The following is a 27889-nucleotide window of genomic DNA, read 5'->3' on the forward strand; positions in this document are numbered from 1 at the left end:
AATCAAGTCTAACAATATGATGGCAAGATTGAAATCTCATATATCAATACTAACTCTGAATATAAATTGACTAAATGTCCTTACTTAAAAGGAATACAGTGAAAAGTTGGATGAAAGGACAAGACCTGACTGCTGTCATCAAGAGACCCATTTCACATGTAACGACACACACAGGGTAAAAGTAAAGGAATGGAGAACTAACACGCAATAAAAAACAAAAAAGAGCAGGAGTGGCAATTCTTTTATCAGATATAACAGACTTTAAACCAACCAACAGTAAAAAGGGACAAAGAAAGGCATTACATAATGATAAAGGCTTTGATTCAACAGGAAGACCTAATTATGCCAAATATATACATGCCCAAATTCATAAATCAAGTTCTTCTTAACCTAAAAAAAGACTCAGACAGCAACAGAGTAATAGTGGGAGGCTTCAACACCCCACTGACAGTGTTAGAAAGATCATCCAGGCAGAAAACTAACAAATTTGGGACTTAAACTTGACACTTGACCAATTAGACCTAATTGACAGCTACAAAATACTTCATTCAATAACGGAAGGATACAAATTCTTCCCATCTACACACAGAACATAGTCTAAGATAGATCACGTGTTCAGTCATAAAGTAAGTCTAAATACATTCAAAAAAATAAAAATCATACCAAGTATACTCTTGGACTACAGTGCAATAAAAAGAGATATCAATATTAAGATCTCTCAAAACTACACAAATACATGGAACTTAAACAATTTATTCCTGGATAACTCCTGGGTCAATAATGAAATTAAGGCAGAAATAAAAAAATTCTTTGAAATTAATACAAGTCATTCATTAATTAATAAAATTAATTTCATTAATGAAAATGAAAATAGAATCACAGCTTACAAAATCTTAGGGATGCAGCTAAAACTGTTAAAAGGAAAACTTACAGAACTAAAAGCCTTCATTAAGAGAATCAAATTAACAATTTAATTTGTTAATGTGTTAATTTAAATCAAATTAACAATTTAACATTGTACCTAGAGGAACTAGAAATAAAAGAACAAACCAGCCCCAAAATTTGCAGAAGAAAAGAAATAACTAAAATTAGAGAAGAACTGAATAAAACTGAGATGCAAAAATCCATACCAAAGATCAATGAAATCAAGAATTGGTTCTTTAAAACAATAAACAAAATTGATAGGCTACTAGCTAGATTAACAAAGGAAAAAAAGAGAAAATCCAAATAAGTACAATCAGAAATGACAAAGATGACATTACAACTGACCTCACAGAAATACAAAAGATCTTTAGAGACTACTACAAACAACTATTCACACACATTAGAAAATCTAGAGGAAATGGATAAATCCCTCAAAACACACAGCCTCCCAAGATTGAACCAGGAAGAAAGTGAAAACCTGAACAGACCAATAATAAATTCTGAAATTAATCAGTAATAAAAAACTGACCAACCAAAAATGCCCTGGACTACATGAATTCAAGTCATATTCTATCAGACATACAAAGAACTGGTTCCGGTCCTACAGAAATTATTCCAAAAAAATCGAAGGAGACTCCTCTCTAACTCATTCTGTGAAGCCAGCATCAGCCTGATACCAAAATCTGGCAGAGACACAACAAAACAAAAAAAACTTCAGTCCAATATCCTTGATGAACACAGATGCAAAAATCCTCAAGAAACTAGCAAACCGAATCTAGCAGCACATCAAAAAGTTAATATACCATGATCAAGTACAACCTTGGGATACAAGGATGATTCAACATATGCAAATCCGTAAATATGATTCACCACAAAAGCAGAATTAAAAACAAAAACGATATGATCACCTCAACAGACACAGAAAAAGCTTTTGATAAAATCCAACATCCCTTCACGATAAAAACTCTCAACAGACTAGGCACTGAAGGAACATACCTCAAAATAATAAGAGCCATCTATGAAAATCCACAGCCAACATCATGCTAAACAAGCGAAAGCTAGAACCATTCTCCCTGATAACCGGAAAAAGACAAGAATGTCCACTCTGACCACTCCTATTCAACATAGTACGGGAAGTCCTAGCCAGAGCAATCAGGCAAGAGAAAGAAGGAAAAGGCATCCAAACAGGAAAAGAAGAAGTCAAACTATCTCTCTTTGCTGATGATATGATTCTATACCTGGAAAACCCTAAAGACTCTGCCAAAAGGCTCCTAGAACTGATAAATGACTTCAGCAAAGTTTCAGAATAATTAAAAAAAAAATGTACAAAAGTCAGTAGAATTTCTATACACCAATAACGTTCAAGCTGAGAGTCAAATCAAGAACACAATCCCATTTACAATAGCCACAAAGAAAATTAAATACATAGCTATATGGCTAATCAAGGAGGTGAAAGATCTCTACAAGGAGAACTATGAAACACTGCTGAAAGAAATCACAGATAACAGAAACAAGTGCAAAAACATTCCATGCTTAGGAACTGGAAGAATCAGTATCATTAAAATGGCTGTACTGCCCAGGGCTACCTACAGATTCAACGCTATCCCTATCAAACTACCAACGTCATTTTTCACAGAATTAGAAAAAAACTATTCTAAAATTCACATGGAACCAAAGAAGAACCCAAATAGACAAAGCAACCCTAAGCAAAAAGAACAAAGCCAGAAGTATTAACAGTACCCAACTTTGAACTATGGGCTATAGTAATTAAAACAATATGGTACTGGTACAAGAAGAGACACAGACCAATGGAACGGAACAGAGAACTCAGAAATAAAGCTGCACACCAAAGCCATCTGATTTTGACAATGCTGACAAAAACAAGCAAAGGGGAAAGGACTCCTTGTTCAATAAATGGTGCTAGGATAACTGGCTAGCAATGTGCAGAAGAAAATGGATCCTACCTTTCACCATATACAAAAATTAACTCAAGATGAATTAAAGATTTAATAGTAGGACCTCAAACTATAATAATCCTAGAAGAAAACCAAGAAAATACCCTTCTCGACATCGGCCTTGGCAAATAATTTTTGGTTAAATCCCCAAAAGCAATTGCAACAAAAACACAAACGGACAAGTAGAACCTCATTAAACTAAAGAGCTTCTGCACAGTAAAATAAACTATCGGGTCAGGCACGGTGGCTCCCACCTGTAATCCAAGCACTTTGGGAGGCTGAGGGGGGCAGATCCTAAGGTCAGGAGTTTGAGACCAGCCTGGCCAACATGGTGAAACCCTGTCTGTACTAAAGATTCAAAACATTAGCCGGGCATGGTAGCAGGCACCTGTAATCCCAGCTACTCGGGAGGCTGAGGCAGAAGAATCGCTTGAACCCGGGAGGCAGAGTTGCAGTGAGCCGAGATCGCACTGTTGCACCCCAGCCCAGGCAACAAGAGCGAAACTCCATCTCAAAAAAAAAAAAAAAAGAAAAGAAAAGAAACCATCAACAGAGTAAACAAAAAGCCTACAGAATGGGAGAAAATATTCACAAAATATGCATCCAACAAAGGTCTAATGTCAAGAATCTAAAAGGAATGTAAATAAATCAGTAAGGAAAAATCAAATAACTTCATCAGAAAATGGGCAAAGGACATGAACAGGCACATTACAAAGAAGACATATAAAGCAGCCAACAAGAAAAAGTGCTTATCATCACTAATCATCAGAGAAATGTAAATCAAAACCACAATGATACCATTTCACACCAGTCAGAATGGCTATTACTAAAAAGCCAAAAAACAACAGATGCTAGTGAGGTTGTCAAGAAAAGGCAATGCTTATACAGTGTTGGAAAGTAAATCAGTTCAGCCATTATAAGTCATCTGGAAATTTCTCAAAGAACTTAAAACAGAGCTACCATTCGACCCAGCAATCCCATTACTGGCTCTATCACCAAAAGAAAAGAAATCATTCTACCAAAAAGATACATGCACTCATATGTTTACTGCAGCACTTACTCACAATAGCAAAGACATGGAATCAACTTAAGTTCCCATCAATATGGATTGGATAAAGAAAATGGTGGTACATATATAACACAGAACACTATGTAGCCATAAAAAAGAACAAAATTATGTTCTTTGCAGCTGGAGGCCACTATCCTAAGCAAATTAACACGGGAACAGAAAACCAAACACCACATGTCCTCACTTATAAGTGGGAGCTAAACTCTGAGTTCACATGGACATGAAGATGGGAGCAACAGACACTGGGAACTACTAGAGAGGGGAGGCTGACAATAGGATGTGTGTTGGAAAACTGTCTACTGCTCACTACCTGGGTGATAAGATCTGTACCAAACCTCAGCATCATGCAATTCCCATGTAACAAACCTGCACGTGTACTCCCTGAACCTAAAAGATGAAGTTATTTATCAAAGAAAAAAAAAGTTCAGCAACTTGCTAGCAGTCTCTATTTAAACTTTATAAAGTTAAAAATTAATTAAAATTTAACAATATTACTTATTTACCTCACTTGATTCAAAATCAACCCCTTTTGATACTTGGCTCTGGGACATGATTTTGCTGGATGATGTGCTGGACCACCTGAGGCAAAACAAAAACAAAAAAACACAATGAACTACATGATTCATCAAGTGTGCCTTTCTGGCTTAGTTTTTCAGTCTAGCAGCTACCATGAATATAAATAACATACAGTTCCCTTAAAATCAACATTAGAGGCAATAAAAATATAAGGAAAAGGACTCTTGGGCTGAGATTTGATTTCTGGTTTTGCCCTCTACTACCTATGTGACTTTGAGCAAGTTACTTAACTTCTCTGTGCTTCAATTTCCTCATCTGTAAAATGGGGATAATAATTTTATAAAGACTAAATGTGTTAATATGCTTAAACACTTAGAACAGTGCCTGACACGTATTAAGTACTACAACGATGCTTGCTTATATTATTATAGTACTTATCATATACCAAAATGTATCCACTACCATCTTCCATTTCTGAAAACCATGGGAACACTGAAATATTTTCTAGTCACATCTCAGTTAGTAAGAAAATCATAATTCCTACTCTTTTCACTCTTTTTTTTTTTGAGACAGAGTCTTGCTCTGTCTCCAGGCTGGAGTGCAGTGGCATGATCTCGGCTCACTGCAATCTCCACCTCCCGGTTCAAGTGATTCTTCTCCATCAGCCTCCTGAGTATGCCACCAGGCCCAGCTAATTTTTGTATTTTTAGTAGAGACGGGGTTTCACCATGTTGGCAAGGATGGTCTCTATCTCTTGACCTCATGATCCGCCCACCTCAGCCACCCAAAGTGCTAGGATTACAGGCATGAGCCACCACGCCCAGCTGATTCCTACTCTTATAAAGCTTAACTTGTAGTAAATTCCTATGCCTTTTAACTAATAAGAAATTTAAGTCATTTTAGATCGGGGCTAGTAAGCAAATTTAGCCCAGCACCATGTGTTTTTTTTTTTTTTTTTTATGGCCTATAAGCTAAGAATGGTTTTCACATTTTGAAATGGTTACATTTTAAATGGTTATACAAGTGTCTACCTATATAATATCCCTGGTTTTGCCTCTTGACCTGCCAAGCCTAAAATACTTCCTATCTGGCCCGTTAAGAAAAAGTCTGCTGATTCCTGTCTTCAATAAAAGCAGTGTTTATAAATTCTTAGTCTACAATTTTATTAACATGCTTTGGGATGTCATTATAGCAAAAGAAATATGTCCAAAGGTCTTATCTGGAAAAAAGAATGAGAATCATGAGATCTTATGTCAGAAGTAAATAAAAAAAAATTCACAGGTCCTTTGCACAAAAGGAAAGGACAGAAGGATTTATCAGGCAAACTTGAAGAGTAACTAAGGTTCAGAGGTAGCAGATCAGCACATTTATTAAGGTCCACTCTAGTAGATGGCAGAGCTTAAATAGTTTAAATTATAAATAAAACACCATGCATAACCTGCAATTACTAAAAAATTCTACAAAAACAGTCTAAATTATCATTTAGATGCTGTAATTAGAAACACCAATCTGCCAAAGCTGATTTCTGATGTGTTTCCAAAATGTCAATTTTGGAAATTGCCTCTAAAATTTTAAACAGCCTCTCAAAACTTAAATGATTCTTATTGCTTGCACAATGGTCAGAGAAGTTAGTTACCACACCAAGAAGCAACAACAGAGATGAGTTTGGGGTCAGAATGTCTCGCTTGTATGACTAGTTGGGTGACTTTAGGTAAGTTACTTAGCCACTGTGCTTCACACTTCATTTGTAAAACGGGGATGATAAAGTCGTAACTATAATCTATCTCCTGGGGAAGTTGTGAGCACCACACAAGCTAACTCACATGTAAAATGCTGAGAGCAGTGTCTGGCACAGAGGAAGTGCCAAACAACTGTGAGTTATATTACTATTTCATGTCTAAAGAAATCAGCAGACATTTATACAGCTGAAGAGTAAACAATCTACTGTGATAACAAAAGCAAACTATTTTTTCTTTAATATCCTTAAGCATATATCAAAAATATCAAAATAGTATTTTGACCCATTTCTGAAAAAAAAAAAAAAAACTTAGAAAGCTAGATCTGATTTGTGTGTGCTTCAATTTACAAAGACAACAACAACGAAACAAGGACTTCCTTCCAAAACCTGAGGTATCCTGATAATCTTCCGATAAATCTCCTTTTCTGTAAGAGAATCTGAGTTAGGTTTCTATCAGCTGGAACCAAAGGGGTCCTGAGAAATTCAAGTAAACCTTCATGAGCTAAAATAAGTCCCTCCACTACTTACCATAAACATAGAAACTGACTTGCATCTGTGCCCATCTTGGTATTTTTTACTCCTATAAAGGCCAGTATGGCCTTCTGCAACTCTATACTCTCCTGGACTTTTCTCATGTCTTTATTGTTTTTTTCTACTCTACCCAAACGTTGGGTGAGGTTAAAACTGCAGGCTAGGAAACCAAACCCTCTTCTGCTCTGCCTTCTTTTTTGAGGTGATCCTATCCATCCCCATGGTTTTAAGTACCATCTGCATGCTGTCCAGAGGTAAATCTAAGTATCATTTCAAACCCCTCATCTGAGTTCTGAATTCACACATTCAGCTGCCTAAAACCTCCCTTCATGTAAGTTTCTAGGCATCTCAAACTTTTCACATCTAAAGTGGAACTTTTAATTATATGCTTATCATTCCCTACAATACATCTGTCCTTTCTTCTTTTATGCCCTCAATATATGGCACAATGTAAATGCTCAAGCAAGAAACCAGAAAATCAATCTTGATTCCTTATTTTCCCTCATTCCAAGTATTTAATCCATACTCAAGTTTTGTCATGTCTGTCTTCAAAATATATCCTGAAACCATCTGTTTTCTCCATTTCACCTACCACCAGCCTGTGCAAGCCTCCATCATCTCTCTTAGCTCAGACTCCCTGCAGCACCCTCCTTTCAGCTAAGTTTATTTACACTTGTTCTGCAACCACAGTGATCCTTTGTAAATGTAAATCAGAAGGTGCCACTCCTCTCTTAAAATCCTTCTGTGGATTCCCACTGCATATATAAGGACATTCAAAACCTTTGTAGTGCTCACCTGCTCCTGCAGCATGATTTACCCTGCCTCTCTTGTCTATTCTCATCTCAAATCACCTCCTTTTCCACTACACTTTAGTCACTGACTCCTAAACAACATTATTAAACCTGCTTCTTCAATAGACTGTGATATGGTTTGGCTGTGTCCCTACCCAAATCTCATCTTGAAGTGTAGCTCCCCTAATTCCTAAGTATTCTGGGAGGGACCTGGTGGGAGACAATTGAATCACAGGGGCAGCTCCCCCATACTATTCTCATGGTTGTGAATAAGTCTCACAAGATCTGATGGTTTTATAAGGGGAAATCTTTTTCACTTGGCTCTTTTTCTCTACTTTTGTCTGCTGCCATGTGAGACATGTCTTTCACCTTCTGCCATGATTGTGAGGCCTCCCCAGCTATGTAGAAATGTGAGTCCATTAAACCTCTTTGATTTGTAACTGCCCAGTCTCAGGTATGTCTTTATCAGCAGCAAGAAAATGGACTAATACAGGCTGCATGCACTTGTCCCTCTGCTTTACACAAGGCCACGTTTCCCTTATTAAAATTTCGGCTTAAATGTAGCCTCCTCAGAGGCTTTCCCTGACCATCCTTCAAAGTAGACGCCTGTGTCCTGTGCCACTGTTTCTTCTCTCTACACCAGATCATTTCCTTTAATGCATGCTAACTGATTGGCTGATCACCAGCTCAGATGTCACCTATCTTCTTTGTAAAACCTTCAGTGACCTTTCCCAGGAAGATATTAGCACATCCCTTAGATTTCATTACACCTGAATAAAACATTTATCTTGGTGGATTAGCAGTGCCCTGTAATTAGCATACCACTAAAGTGTAAATTCTCTGAAGGAAGAAACATTTCTTTTATCTTTCTATCCCCAGAACCTAGCATGATGTTTAAAGGATCTAATAAGTGAACATGGAACTATACTTACACTTGTTCTAACATTAACCTTTAAGTCACATACAGCTTATATTCTCAGTGGGGTCAATATCACAAAAAAACAAAAATTGGCTCCAGCGGATAGAGTGGGATGAAAAATCGTAGGTATTACAATAGTTTTTGGCTCTCTCAAACTCAACCCTACCCCCAAAAATTTCATTCTTTAAGTATTTAATTTCTAATGTTAGGGAGAAATTGAATTACATCTAAGTTACTTAATTCTTCTCCTTGGATAATCAAGAAATGGCTGAGATCATGAAAAAAAAGCTTGAGAAACACTAATATAAGGCTTTTCCTCCATCACCCTTCTTTCTGGAGTTCCTGCTCATGCCCTTACTCTCAGCTGGGACCACCATTCTCCATCCTACTAAACCAAATCTTACCTTTGAAACCTCAGGTCAGTTTTACTCCCTCCATGAAGCTGCTTCTTTTAGCCCATATTCCTTGTTCCTTTTTTCACCAGCCCACAAGCACTCACACTTATGGGTCTGTAATATAAAATTCTACACCTAATTATGTACTAATTCATTCTTTGATGAATTCAAATATGTTCATTTCTCTTTTCCACTACAACTGAAGTTACCTGAAGACAGGGGCCATATTAAAGCATTTGCTATGCCCATCCCTCATCAGACCTAATATAATGCTCAAACAGAAAATAAGTACAAAATAAGGCAGTTGATTACTTTATTAAGTAGAAATTCTCATCAATCGAGTTTTGCAGTATTCAACCAAAATGTTAATGTATAGAAGCAAATGGTAATAGTGAATCAAGTCAAGCTTAACAGCAATAGGCCAAAAATCCCAAAACACACAGGAAGAGCATGCAAGTCCTCTGAAGATGGAGTGACTCTATGTGATCCCCTTTTTGGTGTCTAGTACAGCACCATGTGTAGTTAAGAATATAAAAATAAGACAATGACAAAAAGCTGAAATCAAATGTTAGCAAAATACAAAATTATTTTCTGTTATTTGGAAAGAACATAGTCTTCCATTAAGAAAAGCACTGAGGCCAAGCGTGGTGGCTCAAGTCTGTAATCCAAGCACTTTGGGAGGTCGAGGTGGATGGATCGCCTGAGCTCCAGAGTTCCAGACCAGCCTGGGCAACAATGCAAAACCCTGTGTCTACCAAAAATACAAAAAATTAGCCGGGTGTGGTGGTGCACATCTGCAATCCCAACTATTCAGGAGGCTGAGGTGGGAGAATAGCTTGAGCCCAGGAGGTGGAGGTTACAGTGAGCCAAGATCGCACTACTGCACTCCAGTCTAGGTGACAGAGTGAGGCACTGTCTCAAAAAATAAACAAATAAATAAAAAGAAAGAAAAGCACTTATAAAGTCAAAAGGAAAAAAAATTACAGGCTATTTCAATTTTCACTGCAAAACCTTTTACTAATGCTGCGCCAACTCTATAAACTAGTCCTTGGTCTGTTTTCATTCCTCTATATACTTTACTAGTTGAAAGTAAGTCTGTTATATGGCATAGAAAAATGTGTAATTATGGAATTTTGGATAATTTAAAATTTTTTTCAGATGTTTCTTTTTGCAGAAAATCACTGCACTTACCTTTGATCTGTCTTTGAAGTGGTAGGAAAAATGTCTTCTTCCTCATCTGATTCATCTACCTCAATCACCTGGCAAGAAAACAAAGCAACAAATGGTTTTTGTGAGAACTGACCCTCTGAATAAACATGAAAATGAAGAAATGAATTAAACAATTAAATCTTAGTTATATATGAGCCACAAAAAAGGAGACAGAAAGCCATAACCATTAAAACTAACACTCAGTCTGACCTCCCTCCAATGTCCCTCTTCATTCACAAATGTTACTTTTTGCTCACCTCTTTCCTGGCCATCCCAGGAACCTGAGCACCTAAGGGAACCCAGTTACATTGGTGAATGACTTGCATAGGCTCGTATGCAGACCCTGTGACTTTCCTCTTGGTTTCTTATGAGAGGTGAGACCATCAGTGTTCCATCTCCAGCTTTAAATGAGGTATCAGACCACGTGGGTAATACTAGCTATCTTTCTGTTAAATCTGTCCCTCTTAAATACCATTTGTTAGTGTTAAGACCCAATAAAGATATTTCTGACTGTTGATTCCATCATCCAAAATACTATTTCTCTACATTTTCTGTTATCTTGACATCTGATACACACATTTGCCATATGTTCATCTAACTTAAGTGCAGATGAGGATGAAGCCAAAGACCAAATACTGAACGAACAGCCCCTGAGACTAAGGATGCAGTTAAATATCCTACAATGCACAGGACAATCCCTCACAACAAAGAATTATCTGGTCCTCAATGTCAACGGTGCCACTGTGGAGAAACCCTGATGTAGAGGGAAGAGTATTGGCTCAGGAGTTAAGATACAGTTTTGAAAGTGAAGTAATAGGAGAGTCAAGCCCATATTGGACTCTTTTTGGAATCCAAAGGAAGAGCAGAAGGCCCAGGCTAAACCTAGGGCAAACCACATGGATCACTGGACTCCAGCCTTTTCATCATCTTAAGCCTACCATCAGCTGTTAAAGCACAGCTAGTATTTTGGGAAGGTAAGTAACAAAAGGAAACTCGGTATAGATAAAACCTCTATATCCATTGAACTCACCTTTAATATTAGTATTCCATGCATGAGCTCTTTTGGTTCAACACTGTTATCCTTGAAAACATTACTGTATACATAACATTTACGGATTTCTATAATAACCATTATTTAAACAAAGAGAGCAACCAAGAAAAAAAAAATCAAATCCTAGAAGCCCTGGAGATAACTGGTAAAGCACCTTCCAGCTTTAATGTTCCATAATTTTTCTTCTTTTATTTACTTTGTAAACCAGAGAGTTGACAATTCATAATGCAGAAAACATAAATTATTAATACACAACTATAAAACTTTTTTTCTTACCTCTGAATAATTCTTAGTAGTGACATTTCGGGAAGGCTGCTGTCTTGTAGATTTAAAGGCTAGAATGAAAAAGATGAAATGTACATTATGTTATTCTTAAAATAATTTAGAAAAACTTGTATATTTCTTTAGCTAAAGACTTTCTGAGTCCTATCTGCAAAACTGCATGCTGCCTAATTATAAAACTATTTGATATTTTTTAAAATCTAAAGGGAGACAGAATTATAGGTACACGTAACTCAATGCTCAACTGTCAGTCTCATTATTTCCCAGCTTATTTGAATACTGTAGTGTTTATAAATACGCACACACTAAAAATATTTCATCGAAAAATACCTGAAGGATAAAATCTAATCACCTAACCAAATGAACTATAGATGTATTGAAGGAAAGCCTCCTAATCCCTTCTTTGTTGTTGATGATACCTTTATCCCTGTTGCTACATTAGGAGCCATCGGGTTCCAGTAGTTTCTCATTTTCCACTACCTTAGTAGCCATATTCAATATCTAAGAAATATTCCAGAGGAGAATTCTAGAAAACAGCATATACTTTATTCTATGATAAAAATTCCTTTGTATCCATACCTCTTTTCCTTTTAAACTTGGTTAGATACTTGAAGTTTAGCTAGTTCTTTATCTTTCCCTTTCTTTTTCCTTGACATCAAAACCTACAAAAAGGCCAGGCGCAGTGGCTCATGCCTGTAATCCCAGCGCTTTGGGAGGCCGAGGCGGGTGGATCACTTGAGGTCAGGAGCTCAAGACCAGCTTGGCCAACATGGTGAAACCCCAACTCTCCTAAAAATATATATAAAAATTAGCCAGGCGTGGTTTTTTTTTTATATATATTATAAAAAATAGTGCCTGTAATCCCAGCTACTTGGGAGGCTGAGCCAGGAGAATCGCTTGAACTCAGGAGGCAGAGGTTGCAGTTAGCCGAGATTGTGCCACTGTGCTCCAGCCTGGGCAATAGAGCGAACCTCTGTCTCAACAAAACAAAACAAAACAAAACAAAACAAAACAAAAACCTATAATAAATTTCAAACATCTAATTTAGGTTTATTTTCTCCTATGCCTTACCAGTTTGCTGATATTAAAAATATCTTCCCCAAGATAACTCACAAACTATAGGGCACAGAAAAACAAAGAAATACTCAAAAAATCCTGCAAAGTCCAAAATTCTCCTAGTCAGAAAACTAACGAATCTTTCTATCTAACCTAAATTTATTGTGTTTGTACATGTTTCCTATTCTAGGTTCTATCTCCAAACTTGTAATATCTAAGAGGAGAAATGAGAGGCAGAAACAGTATTCTTATCTGCTTTACTCAGTTACTGGTTTCACATCCTACTCTACTCAAAAGGCTAGACAGAGCGACTGAATAAAAAGGCCAGAGATCATGATGATTTCAAAGAATATTTCTGTTCAATATTTATTCAGTGACTCCTCTAACTCTGAGATCCTAGAAAACAAGATACGTTTCTTTTTATCCCAGTGGAAGGCAAAAGATGAGTGAATGTTTGTGAAATAATTTTATCAGAAAACTAAGCACTATGTTCTGTTAGGAAGACAATACAGTGTGGTGGTTAAAAGCTCTGGTTTTGGAGTTAGACTCATTTTGACTTACTAGCTCGACTATGGCCAATCTCCTTGGCTTCTTTAAGACTCAATTTCCTCACCTGTAAAACAATGTTAATACTTCATGCAGAAAACTGCTGAGAGGGTAAGAAGTGTCTAGCAGATAGAAAGCATTCAAATACACATAGCTATTTGTGGTAGCAAACATAGTAGCAGCAGTGGTACCCACAGTGGTATAAATGAAATGTAAAGGCAGTGGCTTCAGAGGTACTTTTATTCACTTAGTCACTATCCTCTGCTGACTAAATTCAATGGAAAAATCTGGGCTGTCACCCCTTATTTACAACTCCTTGGCTGTAAGTGTAATTTCTATCTTTTCCAATAAAATTGCAGCACATAAATTTCCATACTCCATGGACCTTGTTATAAGAGAATTTGACCTTTATTTATCTCTTCACTCCTCCATTTAAAACAGGGATCTAGAAGTTACAGTCTGAATTTGTTGCTTCTGTTCCAAAGTGATGACAAGTATAGTTACTACTCCACAGGTATTCTGTCAGAGGCTTAAAAAAAAAAAAAAAAAAAAAAAAAAAAAAAAAAAAAAACACCAAATCCAACCTGATAAAAAATGTTTTACAAATTTATACTTAAAAAATCAGTTCATTTTTCAAAAAAAGGCCTAGTACTGGAGGTAATCAGTTAAGTTAGCAAAACCATTACATCAAATCAATTAGATAAAAGACAAATTTAGACCAATGATTCACATAATATTCATCTTTATAACCTTATTGCAAAACACTACCACTAATACTAATAGCAGCTATCATCTATCACATTTTTACCAGGTGCTGTGATCAGTACTGTAAACACTTAAGCTCATTTAATATAATTACTCTGAAGTCAGTACAACATTGTCAATTTTATAGCTAAGGGATCTGATGCTTGTAGAATAACACCAGTTTGCACTTACTGAGGGCTTAATATGCATAGACACTGCCTGGTACTTCACATACATGTTCTCATTAATCCTCAAAATAACGCAATGAGGTAGACGCAATCATTGTCCCATCCTACAGATGAGAACACTCACTCCTAAAGATGAAAAACTTAACGTATTTGCTGGAGGACATACAACTAGTAAAACTGAGAAGTCAGGATCCAAATTAAGATCTTCCTGACTTTAGAACCATGGTCTTAACCCTTATGCTACACAATCTCTAAGTAGTTTTTACTCAGTCATTGTCAAGTATTTAACAAGCATCTACTATGTTATGTGCCAAGCACAGTGGATACAGTGATGAGCAGGAACGATGTAGACCCCTTTGTCACAGCACTTACAGTGCAAGGGTGCTGAGCCAGCAGTAAGGAGCTGGCTATGGCTGACCCAAGGGGCCTGACTTCAGAGCCTGCATTCTTAACCATCATGCTCTTCTGCAAAAGGTACCATAATAAGATTTTTGCCTACAACATAATTCAGGAAATCTGACGTTTCGTATTTAGTTTATTTACATAGCCTCTTTTCATGGATGAATACTGTTTCCTTAAAAAAATTAGTCAAGGCAATCTGTAAAACTTTTAGGGCATCATAACTGGTACTCCAGCCTCTCTACACAAATAGAAGCTTTATTCTATGTTGTCAATGGGTAACAGTCATTGCAGGCTAGGTTATTCAGACAACATGGTCTCTCATTGTCTTCAAACTCACTTCTGCTGACAACAATCCAAATTAGTACCTCAAACATTAAAAAAAAAAAAAAAAAAAAAAAACTCTCAAAAAATTCTCAATGGCATTGAAGAGCTGATCACATAGCAAGGAATTACCAGGCCAAAACTGAAGAAAAGCTAGAACTCAGAGAGGTAAGTAGAGTCCTTTCCATGAGTTCCCTTTTCAATTTGGAAAATGTTAACACAGGTTTTGAGAATCCTGAAGAAAAAGAGAGGGGGCTACCATAGCCCACAGGCTGCCCAGAGTGAAAACCCTGATGCATTTCTCTTCCTCAGGTGGGGTCCCAATGGTTAAAGAGAGAAGCAGAGGTAAACAGAATTTCATAAGCATGTAACTGAATACCCCATTTTTCTAAGAGATAGTTCAATTATTTTTTTCTCTCTCTTCTTTTCTCTTTTCTCCTTTCCCCCACTTTCTACTTAGTTCTTTAGAAATGCAATTATAGTCTATTACTTCCTCTTCATCAGACACTCCCTAAAGGGGGAGTTCATCTAACTATGTGCTTGGAAGCCCCAGAGTCAAACTGTCACCCACCAGGGGACTGCCTCTACAGATACCAGTCAATTTACAACCCAAAGTCCTGCTATGAAACTCTCTCCAACCTAGAGTTTTCAGCCACCTTTATAGCCTATTTCTTCCCATGAAGATGCCAATTCAACTGCCTGGTAGATAAAACTAGCACGCAGACCCCTACTTGCTCGCTTCCTCCCCTGCATGCCATTCCTGATAGGCCCCCTTTAAAAGCCTCCACTTTCTGCAGCAAAGGGGGAAGCAGTACCCTTAAGGTAGGAAGCCTGTAGTTCATCCCCTAAGTTACCTTTGGAATAAAACATCTCTTTATACTACACCTTGCTTTTGTTAATTGCACTTTGCAAGCAGCAGGTGACTGAACCTGCATTTTAGTTATAAGCATGTATCACCTGATTGGTCCAAGAAACCCTCAAATTTAGCTTAAAGTGGTCTAAGACCTGTGGTGCCCTACAAACCTAGAGAAACAAACATGAATCTTCTCTGGATGAAGATGGCTTCATCCAAGGTCTCAAATTATTCCTGCTGATAATTTTCTAGGGACAGTAAATAACAAAGCATGAAAGGAAGTAAGTCACCATAAACGAGAACCAACAGAAACAGACAACAGAAAGAGGCCAAAGACATTCAGACACTAGGTTATTAGATACAAAATAACAAAAACAATCCTTACTTTGTACACATGAAAAATGAAAAACAGGCCTAAAATATCTTCAGAAAACTTCTAAAAAGTATTAAAAGTGACAAAGCATATTTTAATTAAAGCTAACATGACATGAGGCCAGCTGACAATGATGTATAGAACTTTTAGATTTTTTTTTTTTCTTTTTTTTTGAGACAGAGTCTCACTCTCTAGTCCAGGCTGGAGTGCAGTGGTGCGATCTCAGCTCACTGCAAGATCTGCCTCCCAGGTTCACGCCATTCTCCTGCCTCAGCCTCCCGAGTAGGTGGGACTACAGGCACTCACCACCACACCCAGCTAATTTTTTTTTGGTATTTTTAGTAGAGACGAGGTTTCACTGTGTTAGACAGGATGGTCTTGATCTTCTGACCTTGTGATCCGCCTGCCTTGGGTTCCCAAAGTGCTGGGATTACAGGCGTGAGCCATGTACCCGGCGGTGACAGAGCATATTTTAAAAGAACCAAATAGGCTGGGTGCACATCTGTAATTCCAGCAACTCAGCAGGGTAAGGCAGGAAAATTGTTTGAACCCAGGAGGCAGAGGATGCAGTGAGCCAAGGTGATAAAAAAAAAAAAAAAAAAAAAGTGATCAGAAATAATTACTCAGAACGTAGCACAGAAAGAAAAAACAGAAAATACAAGAGTCATGTCAGGACAGAATAAAAAGGTCTTATATTTAACTGAAGACTCAGAAGGAAGGAGAATAAGAATAGCATAGAGGTAATACCTGAAGGAATAATAGCTAAAGATTTTCTAGAAGTGATGGAAGATACCAGTTCAGAGATTCATGAAGCCCAGTAAATCCTAAGCAGGATAAACAAGAATACTGTCTTTAGATTGATCACAGTGATACTGCAGAACACCAAAAACAGCAAGCTGAGGGAAAAACAGATTTTTTTAAAAAAAACAAAAACCAACAAGCTTAACTAATAACTGATTTCTTAATTACAATGGAAACTCAAAGACTCACTTTAAGTGATGAATTCTACCCACTGGAGTCAAGGAAAGTGTCACATAAAACAAGCCAGGACGCTGGATTCCACAGGGCAGAAAAAACAAAAACAAGACAGGACAAAAAAAGGCAATTTGGGCTAAGGTAAAGGTGGATAATCCACATCTATGACTGTCAATTGCATGCTAACCAATTTTGCTGGTTTAACATGGAAGTGTTCATTATTTTGTTCACTCTTTTTCTATGTTCCTGTTTTCTCATTTTTAATATTAATAACACTTGATAAATGCCTACTACATGCCACGCTTTTTGATCATTCAATCTTCAGAATAACCCAACACAATAGAGATTATTATTCCCAATCATATCTAAACAAACTAGGAGAGTGACCGACTTGTCTCAAGTCACAAAGCTATCATTTGTTGAATGCAAGGTTGAACTCAGCATGAATCCTTTACAATTTTCCAGGCTGCCTTTTCTTTCTTTCTTTTTTCCTCTCTGCTTTTATATTAAACCTACCAAGAATGGAACAGCATCTTTCTAGACACCATTTCCTAAATGGCAATAAAGGCAACATGCTTGTGAAGCAAAAAGCTAAGGATCTTAGCTGGCTCTTCTGAAGTACTAAATAATACTGGGTAAAAATATAGCAATGGAATTTTTTTGTAAGGTTTGAGTCATTTAATCAACCTGGTTTTATATCTTTTCTTCAACGTCAGCTGTCATTTGATAAATGTTGAAAATTTCTTTAATGGAGTGATACTTCCAAGGCAAATTAGTCCATCTTTATATTAATTACATAGGTTATCATGTATAATGCAAAAATTCCTCTATGGAGAACCAGTAGCTAGGTTTCTAATCTTATCTTGTTCTGGAAATTAGTACAGTGGTCAGCTACTGGTTGTGGAGTCCAGAGAATGTGAGATCATTCTCAGATCTGGTACTGACAAGTTATGAGATCTAGGGTAAGCTACCTATCTTTGTAAAGCCTCAGTTTCCTTTTCTGTAAAACATAAATAATATAGTAAGTACCTGCTCCATAGACCTGTTAAGAGGCATGCAGTTTCATAAATATTAGCTATTATTGCTACTACTAGTGGTTTTATCAACTCAGGGCAAAACTGCTTGGCTTAGTTCCCGCACACATAAAACAGGGGAACACAGTTGTTCTTAAATCTTCTAGGTCCATTCTATGAGAAACTTAAATCAGTATGTGTCTAGCTATACTCATCCATCCCCATTGGGCCAGAAGTTCTTAAGCTGGAGAACATGAATGCGCTTCATAGGAGTGGCTGAACCCTTTGAAATTTGGTGCAACTGCATGTGAGTACTTATTTAAGGAGACAAGACATAGCTTTCATCAGATTTTTAGAGAATCCATAAGCCAGTATCGATTAAAAAGCATTGCCTTTGGGACTAAAATCAAATCTATTCATTCCACATTTTATATGATAGAACATTATCTACACAAAGATCTGAATCTTTCCCAGGTTAGATATCCTAAGTTCCTTCAACCTTTTTTTTTTTTTTTTGGAGATGCTCTGTCACCCAGTGCAGTGGCATGATCTCGGTTCACTGCAACCTTCGCCTCCCTGGTTCAAGTATTCTCCTGCCTCAGCTTCCCAAGTAGCTGGGACTACAGGTACATGCTGCCATGCCCGGATAATTTTTTATATTTTTAGTAGGGGACAGGGTTTTACCTTGTTGCCCAGGCTGGTTTCGAACTCCTGAGCTCAGGCAATCTGCCCGACTCAGCCTCCCAAAATGGTAGGATTACAGGCATGAGCCACTGCGCCTGGCCAATCATTTTTTATATTATTTGGTATCTCTTCTGAATGATCATATATAGTTGACAGTCTCTTTGAAATATAATTCCAAAGAGGAGTACAGTATTCTTGGCAAATTATGTCCAATTTAGTACATACGGAGAACTTCCTTGCTGTGCAAGTTTGTCCAACCCACCGCATTTTGTTGTTGTTTTTGTTGTGTTTTCTTTTGTTTTAGGCTTTTAGCAGCCTGAAGCCATGGTTTTTAGTTTCTGTCGCTAGTGATACGAGGAAAAGAGGGATGAGAAAAGGGCTTTACTGGCCCAACCAGAAAGAGAAACTAAGAACCCACAACTGTATTCTCTCCCTTGGACACCCCTGCAAGACTCATTAAATACTGTTTAAGACATCAATAGATTTGGACAGTTGGGTCTGCCTGCATAACTCTTACTGACCTAAGTCTTTTTCACCTGGGTTGCTGTTAAACTCACATACCTCTCACAGCTCTATCTGTGCAGCTGTCTTTTTGGACATAAATGCAGTTTATACTGCCCTTGATAAACTTCATCTTCTGAGAATTAGTTCAGCTCCCCAGTTTGTCAACAATTAATCCTAGCTATAAGATTATAATTATAATATTTAATAAATTAATATTTATAAACATTATAAAAGTGAAACAACCTCAAATAACTAATATAAATAATATACATACGAATATATTCTAAATGCTAGGTAGAAAAAAGTATCACCACCTATCTTAACGCATACTTTTTGTAAATATGACTAACATTTTAGGCTGATTTCATAATCTACAATATTAAAAACAGTTAAACAGATCCCCTTGAGGATTTTTAGATCATAGGATATACAGAAATTAATTCCAAGGTCCTAGCCATAATTTCTCTTAAATATAGGTCACATGACTTCTCTACATGGAAAGCAGAGACTGACAGGGCAGCATGGGGGAAGCAAGGAAATAGTAGATACAGTTCCTCTCTCTTTTGACCACTGTCCATATAGTGACCAACTACTTCACTTTCCTCTTTCCAGGATCTCTCTGCCAAACAGAAACAACATTTGTCTGAAAGTAAGAAATTATAAAACCTAATTTTTTTGTTGTTTTGTTTTGTCTTTTTTTTTTTTTTTGAGACGGAGTCTCACTTTGTCACCAGGCTGGAGCGCAGTGGCACAATCTTGGCTCACTGCAACCTCCACCTCCTAGGTTCAAGCGATTCTCCTGCCTCGGCCGCCTGAGTAGCTGGGACTACAGGCATGCACCACCATACCCAGCTGATTTTTGTATTTTCAGTAGACAGGGTTTCACCATGTTGGCACGGCTGGTCTCGATCTCCTGACCTTGTCATCTGCCTGCCTCGGCCTTCCAAAGTGTAGGGATTACAGGTGTGAGCCACCGTGCCTGGCCTATAAAACATAATTTTAAAAGCTTACCCTCTTCAGTAACTCTAATGCATAGCAAACATCTTTTAAAAAATCATTTATCCTGTGATCCTAATTGCCCTTTTAACTTTCCAATGATGGCAACACAAACAAGGGCTACTAATGGTGATTACCTTGGTCTTCCTAATGTTGGAATTTATAAATATCACTTGCAGTCTATACTCACCATCTATAATAGACATATTTCTAGATGCTGACACAGCAGTCTTTGAGTTCCTGCTACGCGTAGAAGTCTCCAGACCAGTGTCTGCTGTTAGAAAAATGAACAATGTACAAGCCTATCAGCAGCTAAGGTTTATTTCATACAACACCAAAAAATGAAAGCTAAATAAACCTATGTCAAATAGTTTGTCTGTAAAAAGCTAGACATATATATAAGAACAAACATCTAGAGTCTGACCAATTTTCAGAGACTATTCTTTTAGGCCACACTTTAGTTTATTCAATTTAATTTATCCAATTAAAATGTAAGGAAATAGGCCAGACGTGGTAGCTCACGCCTGTAATCCTAGCACTTTGAGAGGCAGAGGCGGGAGGATCACTTGAGGTCAAGAGTTCAAGACTAGCCTGGCCAGCATGGTGAAACCCCATCTCTACTAAAAATACAAAAATTAACCGGGCGTGACGATGGGTCCCTGTAATCCCAGCTACCTGGGAGGCTGAGCCAAGAGAATTGCTTGAACCTGGGAGGCAGAAGTTGCAGTGAGCTGAAATCGCACCACTACACTCCAGCCTGGGCAACAGAGCAAAGACAAGACTCCATCTCAAAAAAAATTAAAAAACAAAAATAGGCCGGGCGCAGTGGCTCAAGCCTGTAATCCCAGCACTTTGGGAGGCCGAGACGGGCGGATCACAAGGTCAGGAGATCGAGACCATCCTGGCTAACACAGTGAAACCCCCGTCTCTACTAAAAATACAAAAACTAGCCGGGCGAGGTGGCGGGCGCCTGTAGTCCCAGCTACTCGGGAGGCTGAGGCAGGAGAATGGCGTAAACCCGGGAGGCGGAGCTTGCAGTGAGCTGAGATCCGGCCATTGCACTCCAGTCCGGGCGACAGAGCGAGACTCCGCCTCAAAAAAAAAAAAATAAAAATAAAAATAAAAAATAAAATAAAAATTTTTAAGGAAAAATTTTGTAAATATGAGAACAGTGAAAATAATCATCATTAAAAGATGAGGATTTCTCTCCCTGTACATGTGAGAATACATATGACATTAAATGTACCCAAAAGGTACTATGTGACAAACACAGTGAAGCTTTTATAAGGTATGTGCTAAGAACAATTAAAACCCTAAGTGCATGCGGCCATTCAAAATTTATTTAAGTAAAAGACATGTGTCAGAACTGCCTGAAAGACTGTCTTTATGTATTATAAAAATAGATTTTTTAAAGAACCATGTTTTAGAAACAAAAACTTATAATTCAACTCTGACGAGATCTAATTCTGTATTTTCCACTCAACTGCCAAGTGTGAATGTGCACAGGACTGAACTCAGTGCTTACCTCTTCCTCTTTGAGACCCTCCTCTTGATGCTGAATTCTGCCCTCTTCCGCCTCTTCGACCTCTTCCTCGGCCTCTTCCTTTGTTGGTTGCTGCTGAGATGCTATCATCAGAGTCATTAGCCATCTGTTCTGCTAAATCTATACTCATAAGGTCATCAGCACTAAAGGCAGAAGCAGACTCCTCTGACTGAGATCTGAGCGCTCTGGCCCTGGTCATCGCCTAAGGGTTTGGAGAAGAAGGAGAAAGCACACACAAGGAGATAATGTATCATCCTAAAAATCATTAATTTAGGCATTGACATGAAGTAATCATACTATAAAAACATAAAGGAGGCTGACAGTGGCTCACGCCTGTAATCTCAGCACTTTGGGAGGCCGAGGCGGGAGGATCGCTTGCACCCAAGAGTTCGAGACAAGCCTAGGCAACATGGCAAAACCCCGTCTCTAAAAAAAAAAAATTAGTCAGGCATGGTGGTGCACACCTGTAGTCCCAGCTACACAGGAGGCTGAGGCAAGAGGATCACCTGAGCCTAGGAGATACAGGCTGCAGTGAGCTATGATCACACCACTGCCCTCCAGCTTGGGTGACAAAGAGAGACCCTGTCACAAAAATAAAAATAAAAATAAAAAATACTTATATATGTGTAAAGGAGAACATCCCCACCAATCAAATTTAATACTTATTATCCTGTCAGATCAATCTACCATACTATCCATGAGACCCTTTGAAAAGATTTACCAAGAAAAACAAAATTTCACAGAATAAAAATTTTCAGAACTAGAAGGAATACTGGCAATCATCCCTAATTCAATACCATATTTGACAGTAACAGACTGTCATCATTTGAGCTACTTTTTAGAATCGGCTCCTAGGAAATAATAAGAAAAAAACTTACAAAAAATAGCTGTTATCGCTGGGCAGTAAAATTTTAGGGTGCTTTTGTTTTTTGTTCTTGAATATTACATATTTTCTATATTACGCTTTTTCTAAAAAATTAGTTTTATAATCAGAAAAAACATAAGCAACAATCTCTCACAAATATATGGTAAAGAGAATTAAAGGTTGGGTGCGGTGGCTCACACCTTGTAATCCCAGCACTTTGGGAGGCCTAGGTGGGTGGATTGCTTGAGATCGGGAGTTAGGGACCAGACTGGGCAACATGGCGAGACCCTGTCTCTACAAAAAATACAAAAACAAACAAACAAACAAAAAAATTAGCCAGGTGTGACGGCATGTGCCTGTAGTCCTAGCTACTTGAGAGGCTGAGGTGGGAGGATTGCACAAGCCTGGGGGAAGCAGCAGGGAGGGGAGTTGTTGCAGTGAGCTGAGATTGCACCACTGCACTTCAGCCTAGGTGACAGAGTGAGACCTTGTCTAAAAAAAAAAAGAAACGGAAGAATTAAGGAGAATATATCAATTGAAAGCCTAAGAAGGAATAAATACCTTAGGACCAAGAACATGCCACGCATTCTTAATTTGATAAGAATCCATTTAGAAAAGATAAGTTTGAGATTTAACCAAATATTCTAACTCTAAAATGAATAGAGATTTAAGATAGAATAGGGGGCCGTGGTGGCTTAAGCCTGTAATCCCAGCACTTTGGGAGGCCGAGGTGGGCGGATCATGAATTCAAGGGATTGAGACCATCCTGACCAACATGGTGAAACCCCGTCTCTACTAAAATTACAAAAATTAGTTGGGCATGGTGGCGCGTGCCCTATAGACCCAGCTACTTGGGAGGCTGAGGCAGGAGAATTGCCTGAACCCGGGAGGCAGAGGTTGCAGTGAGCCGAGATGGTGCCACTGCACTCCAGCCTCGCAACAGAGCGAGACTGTCTCCAAAAAATAAAATAAAATATAAATAAAAGCAAATTTGCCTTGATCTTCCCTTAAACCAATCAAAAGGTAATAAGAGAACAAAAACAAAATACAATTTCCATAAAATGAGAAAATAGTTCCAACACCCAAACACACAAACTCTTCTATAAAGAAGAGTTAATGAATATGCCAAATATTTGACCTGGCTAAGGGAGAAAGGTGAGAAGAGTTTCAGGTATTGTAGAGCTCTCCAAAATTGAAGTATAAATCCCAAGAGGACATGACAGCAGTCCCTCATGCTTGGAATGGCAGTTACGGGTCTAAGAATAGTTGACCAGAACATTTCTAAGCTCTGTGATACCATGAAGTAAGGAGACCCAGGGCTAAATGAGGAGATGTGAACAAGGCAGGCAGCGTAAAGTGGGAGTGAAGTGGCAACTTCATGATGAGATGATCTCAGTTGAGGTGAAATCACAGCTAACTCACTACATGCAGGGTTCAACATGGCATTACAAGGCAAAAAGAAAACACTTTAGGAAATACAACAAAACATATAAGAAACAACAGTGATTTCAATTCATCTTTCCTGTCCCACATAAAATACAGTTAATCCTCATTATTCATTAATTCTGTATTTGCAAACTCACTTACTTGCCAAAATTTATCTGTAACCTTAAAATCAATACTCACGATACTTTTGGCATCATTTGTGGAGATGCACAGAGCAGTAAATATTTTGAATTGCTTGACACACACATTCCCAGCTGAGGCTGAACAATGAGCCACTCTGCCTTCTTGTTTCCACTTGTGCACTTTAAATAAGGGTTCTTTCTGTGACAGTCAGTCATGCATTGCTTAATGACGGATGCCTCATGAGAAATGTGTCATCAGGTGATTTCATTATCGTGAAAACATCATAGTGTGTACTTACACAAAGCTAAATGGTATAGTCTACTACAAACCTAGACTATAGGAGATAGCCTATTGCTCCTTGGCTACAAACCTGTACAACATGTTACTGTACTGAATACTGCAGGCAATTGTAACACCATAGCTACGTATTTGTATATCTAAGCATATCTTAAAAGAAAAGATATAGTAAAAATATGGTATTATAATCTCATGGGACCACCACTGGATATGCAGTCTGACATTGACCAAAATGTTGTATGTGGCACATTATTGCATTTTTTGCATTTTCGTACTTTTGCTTTGGTAACGTGGTGTTTAAAATGACCTCCCCACAACATACTTAGTGTTCATTCCTACATGCAAAAAGGCTGCAATATGACTTTTGGAGGAAAAAATGTACATTAGATAAACTTCAAGTATAAGTCAAAGTGCTACTGGCTATGAGTTCGATGCTAATGAATCATACGTTAAATACAGTATCTTTAAACAGAAACACATTAAAAAGATCATGTATTGATCAGCTGATGAAAACATTACCAGTGGCTCACAGAAACCTAATTTTGTATTTCCCCTAGGAGCAATGATTCACTATTTGCTAATTCTGTGCTGTAAGTGACTTTATACAACATAACTACCACAAATAACAGGAACCAGCTGTATGTTTTTAGAAAGTAGACTTAAGAGAAAAAAGATGACCTAAATCACATAATTAATAAGACAGATTTAATTGATAAATGTTGAATTCTATACACTGAAAATTAATAATATACTTCAAGACCCCATGAAACTTTTTAGCTGATATATAACAGGGTGCAAAGAAAAATCTCAATACATTTTTGAGGAGAAATAAATTTATCATACTGTCTAATCATCCTGCAATAAAAAATTAATAATAATAAAGTAAAAGCCTGCCTCCTGAAAACAAACCAGTCGAAACTATAAAACAAAATGAAAGTTGTGGAACATCTAGAAAATCATAACAAGAATATTGCACATCACAACATATGAGAGAGCTAAAGCAATGCTTATAAGAAAGCTATAGGCTGCTAAGTAAGAATGAATGTAAATAAGTTAATTCTGTACTCAAAAAGTTAGGAGAAACAAAATAAAGCCTATCCAAGTATTAGAATGAAGATAAAACCATATATTAATAGATTTTAAACAAAAACACATTAGAATGAATAAATATAAGCACTGGTCCTTTGGGACAAAACAATAATATTAATAAAAATCACAAATCTTTAAAGAAAGGAAGAAAACACAAATACACATCATTAGAAATAAGGGGGACGGGCGTAGAGGCTCACATCTCTAATCCTAGCCCTACAGGTGTAGAGGCTCACATCTCTAATCCCCACACTTTGGGAGGCCAAGTCAGGAAGATCACTTGAGCCCTGGAGTTAGAGACCAGCCTGGACAATATAACAAGACTCTGTCTATAGAAAAAAAAAAAAACTTAAAAATTAGCTGGGAGTGGTAGCACACTACAGAGCGAGAACCTGTCTCGAAAAAAAAAAAGAAATAAGAACGGGAGGGAAGACCCAAGACTTATGAGAGAATAGTCAATTCTAAACAATCTGGAAAATGAATAACTTAATCTGATCCAAGGGGGGGGAAAAACAGGTTCAACAAACCAATTATCAAAGAAAATTTTAAGAAAATTATTAAAAGAAAAATACTCCCAAAAAAGGACCACAATCAGAAAGTTTCATAGGTAAATTCTACCAAACTTTCAAAAAACAGATAAGCCCACTGCTATTTCAAATAGTGCCAGAGCATACAGAAAGGCAGCTTCCAAACTGTTTTCACAACAATGCCAGTATGACACAGTACTGACAAAGAACTACATACACAAAAAGAAAATTACAGAATCTTATTTATGATTATGAAAGCAAACAGAGACTCCAGAAGCATATGGAAAGACCAATATATCCATTACCAGGGGATTTACAAAGTGATACCAGGATGTGTCGATAATAAGCTATGCACATAATAATATAATTCACTATATTAATATAACAAAGAAAGAAAAAACCCATAAAATCAGAACCATGTAATTCACCAACCATTCCTGATTTAAACAAATAAGCTGAGGAATAAGTGGATACTTTCTTTATGTGTCAAAAACCCTAAATATGCTATATTATGATGTGTATGTATCCAGAGAGAGAAACAGAGGGCACACACACACACATGTGTTCAAGTGACTGCTCTTACAAATTAATTAGAGAAAGACCAATACTTGGCCGGGCGCGGTTGCTCACGCCTGTAATCCCAGCATTTTGGGAGGCCGAGGCGGGTGAATCACCTAAGGTAAGGAGTTTGAGACCAGCCTGACCAACATGGTGAAACCCTGACTCTACTAAAAATACAAAAATTAGCTGGGTATGGTGGCACACGCTAGCTACTTGGGAGGCTGAGGCACGAAAATCACCTGAACCCAGGAGGCAGAGGTTGCAGTGAGCTGAGATCACGCCACTGCACTCCAGCCTGGGTGACAGAGTGAGACGTTGCCTAAAAAAAAAAAAAAAAAAAAAAAAAAAAAGATCAATACCCACTCAAAAGAGAAAATGCGGCCAAATAAAATGACCATGTGTTTCATATGAATACAAATGATTTATAAACATAAAAATTACTCACTCATTAGTTTAAAAAAAGTAGTTATGAATTAAAAACAACAGTAGGAAATAATTTCTTACCCCTTAGACTTGTAGAGATCAAAAGATACAGTAATACATCATGATGGTAAAGATGTGAGAAAACAAGCACTTCCAAATACTACTAGTGAGAATATAAACTAGTTAAGACATCTTTGGACTAATGTGGCAGTATCTAGCAAAATTTAAAATAAGTATGCCCTATTATGATTACTTCTTGGAATCAATTACTAACCATCATTTCTAAATTTTGTATTTTACCTTTGTCTAAATACTGTATCTTCATTTTTATCATCTCAAATATTATATTCAAATTGTATTTTAACTCTACCTTTCCTATGAAAAACAGAGTTTACTGTAATCTTTGGAATATATTACTTCTAAGAGCTTAATTCATGAGTGCAGGTCTAGAGCCAATGGCAAAAATGTTTCCATATACATCTTGTGAGATTTGAAAATATACTATCTTACTTTTTTTTATTGTGGTAAAATATACATAACATAAACTTACTCTTTTTTTTACCATTTTTAGGTATAGTAAAGTGACATTATGTACATTCACATGGTTATGCAATCATACCCCCATCCATCTATAGAACTCTCATCATCCCAAACTGAAACTCTATACCTATTCAACAGTAACTTTGCATTCCTCCCTCTCCCCAGTAACCACTATTCTACCGTCTGTTTCTATGAATTTGACTACTCTAGGTAGTCATATAAGTAGAGTCATATAATATTTGCCCTTTTGCATCTGGCTTTTTTCACTCATGTTTTCAGAGTTTCATCCATATTGTAGCATGTATCAGAATGTCATTCCTTTTTAAGGCTGAATAATACTCCCTTGCATGCACATACCACATTTTGTTTATCCATCTATTTGTTCATGATCAACTGGGTTGTTTCTACTTTTTGGCTACTGTGAATCATGATGCTATGAA

At 37.4% G+C, this 27889-nt stretch overlaps 1 protein-coding gene across 3 annotated transcripts in view; it reads right to left on the minus strand.

Moving 5' to 3' along the window:
* Positions 1-27889, minus strand: part of MRE11 (MRE11 homolog, double strand break repair nuclease) — an 82454-nt gene that overhangs the window by 9197 nt on the left and 45368 nt on the right. For 2 of the 3 annotated variants that reach the window (XM_023225648.1, XM_023225647.2), the window contains exons 15-19: positions 21561-21780; positions 20226-20309; positions 11375-11433; positions 10030-10097; positions 4452-4527 (exon numbers count right to left, since the gene is read on the minus strand). In XM_023225648.1, the coding sequence (XP_023081416.1) occupies positions 4452-4527; positions 10030-10097; positions 11375-11433; positions 20226-20309; positions 21561-21780 (507 nt within the window). The remainder of the gene's footprint in view (positions 1-4451; positions 4528-10029; positions 10098-11374; positions 11434-20225; positions 20310-21560; positions 21781-27889) is intronic. The other variant, XM_023225649.2, reaches the window with a different exon arrangement.

This window comes from Piliocolobus tephrosceles, chromosome 13, assembly GCF_002776525.5.
Source record: "Piliocolobus tephrosceles isolate RC106 chromosome 13, ASM277652v3, whole genome shotgun sequence".
In the NCBI taxonomy this organism is placed as follows: domain Eukaryota; kingdom Metazoa; phylum Chordata; class Mammalia; order Primates; family Cercopithecidae; genus Piliocolobus; species Piliocolobus tephrosceles.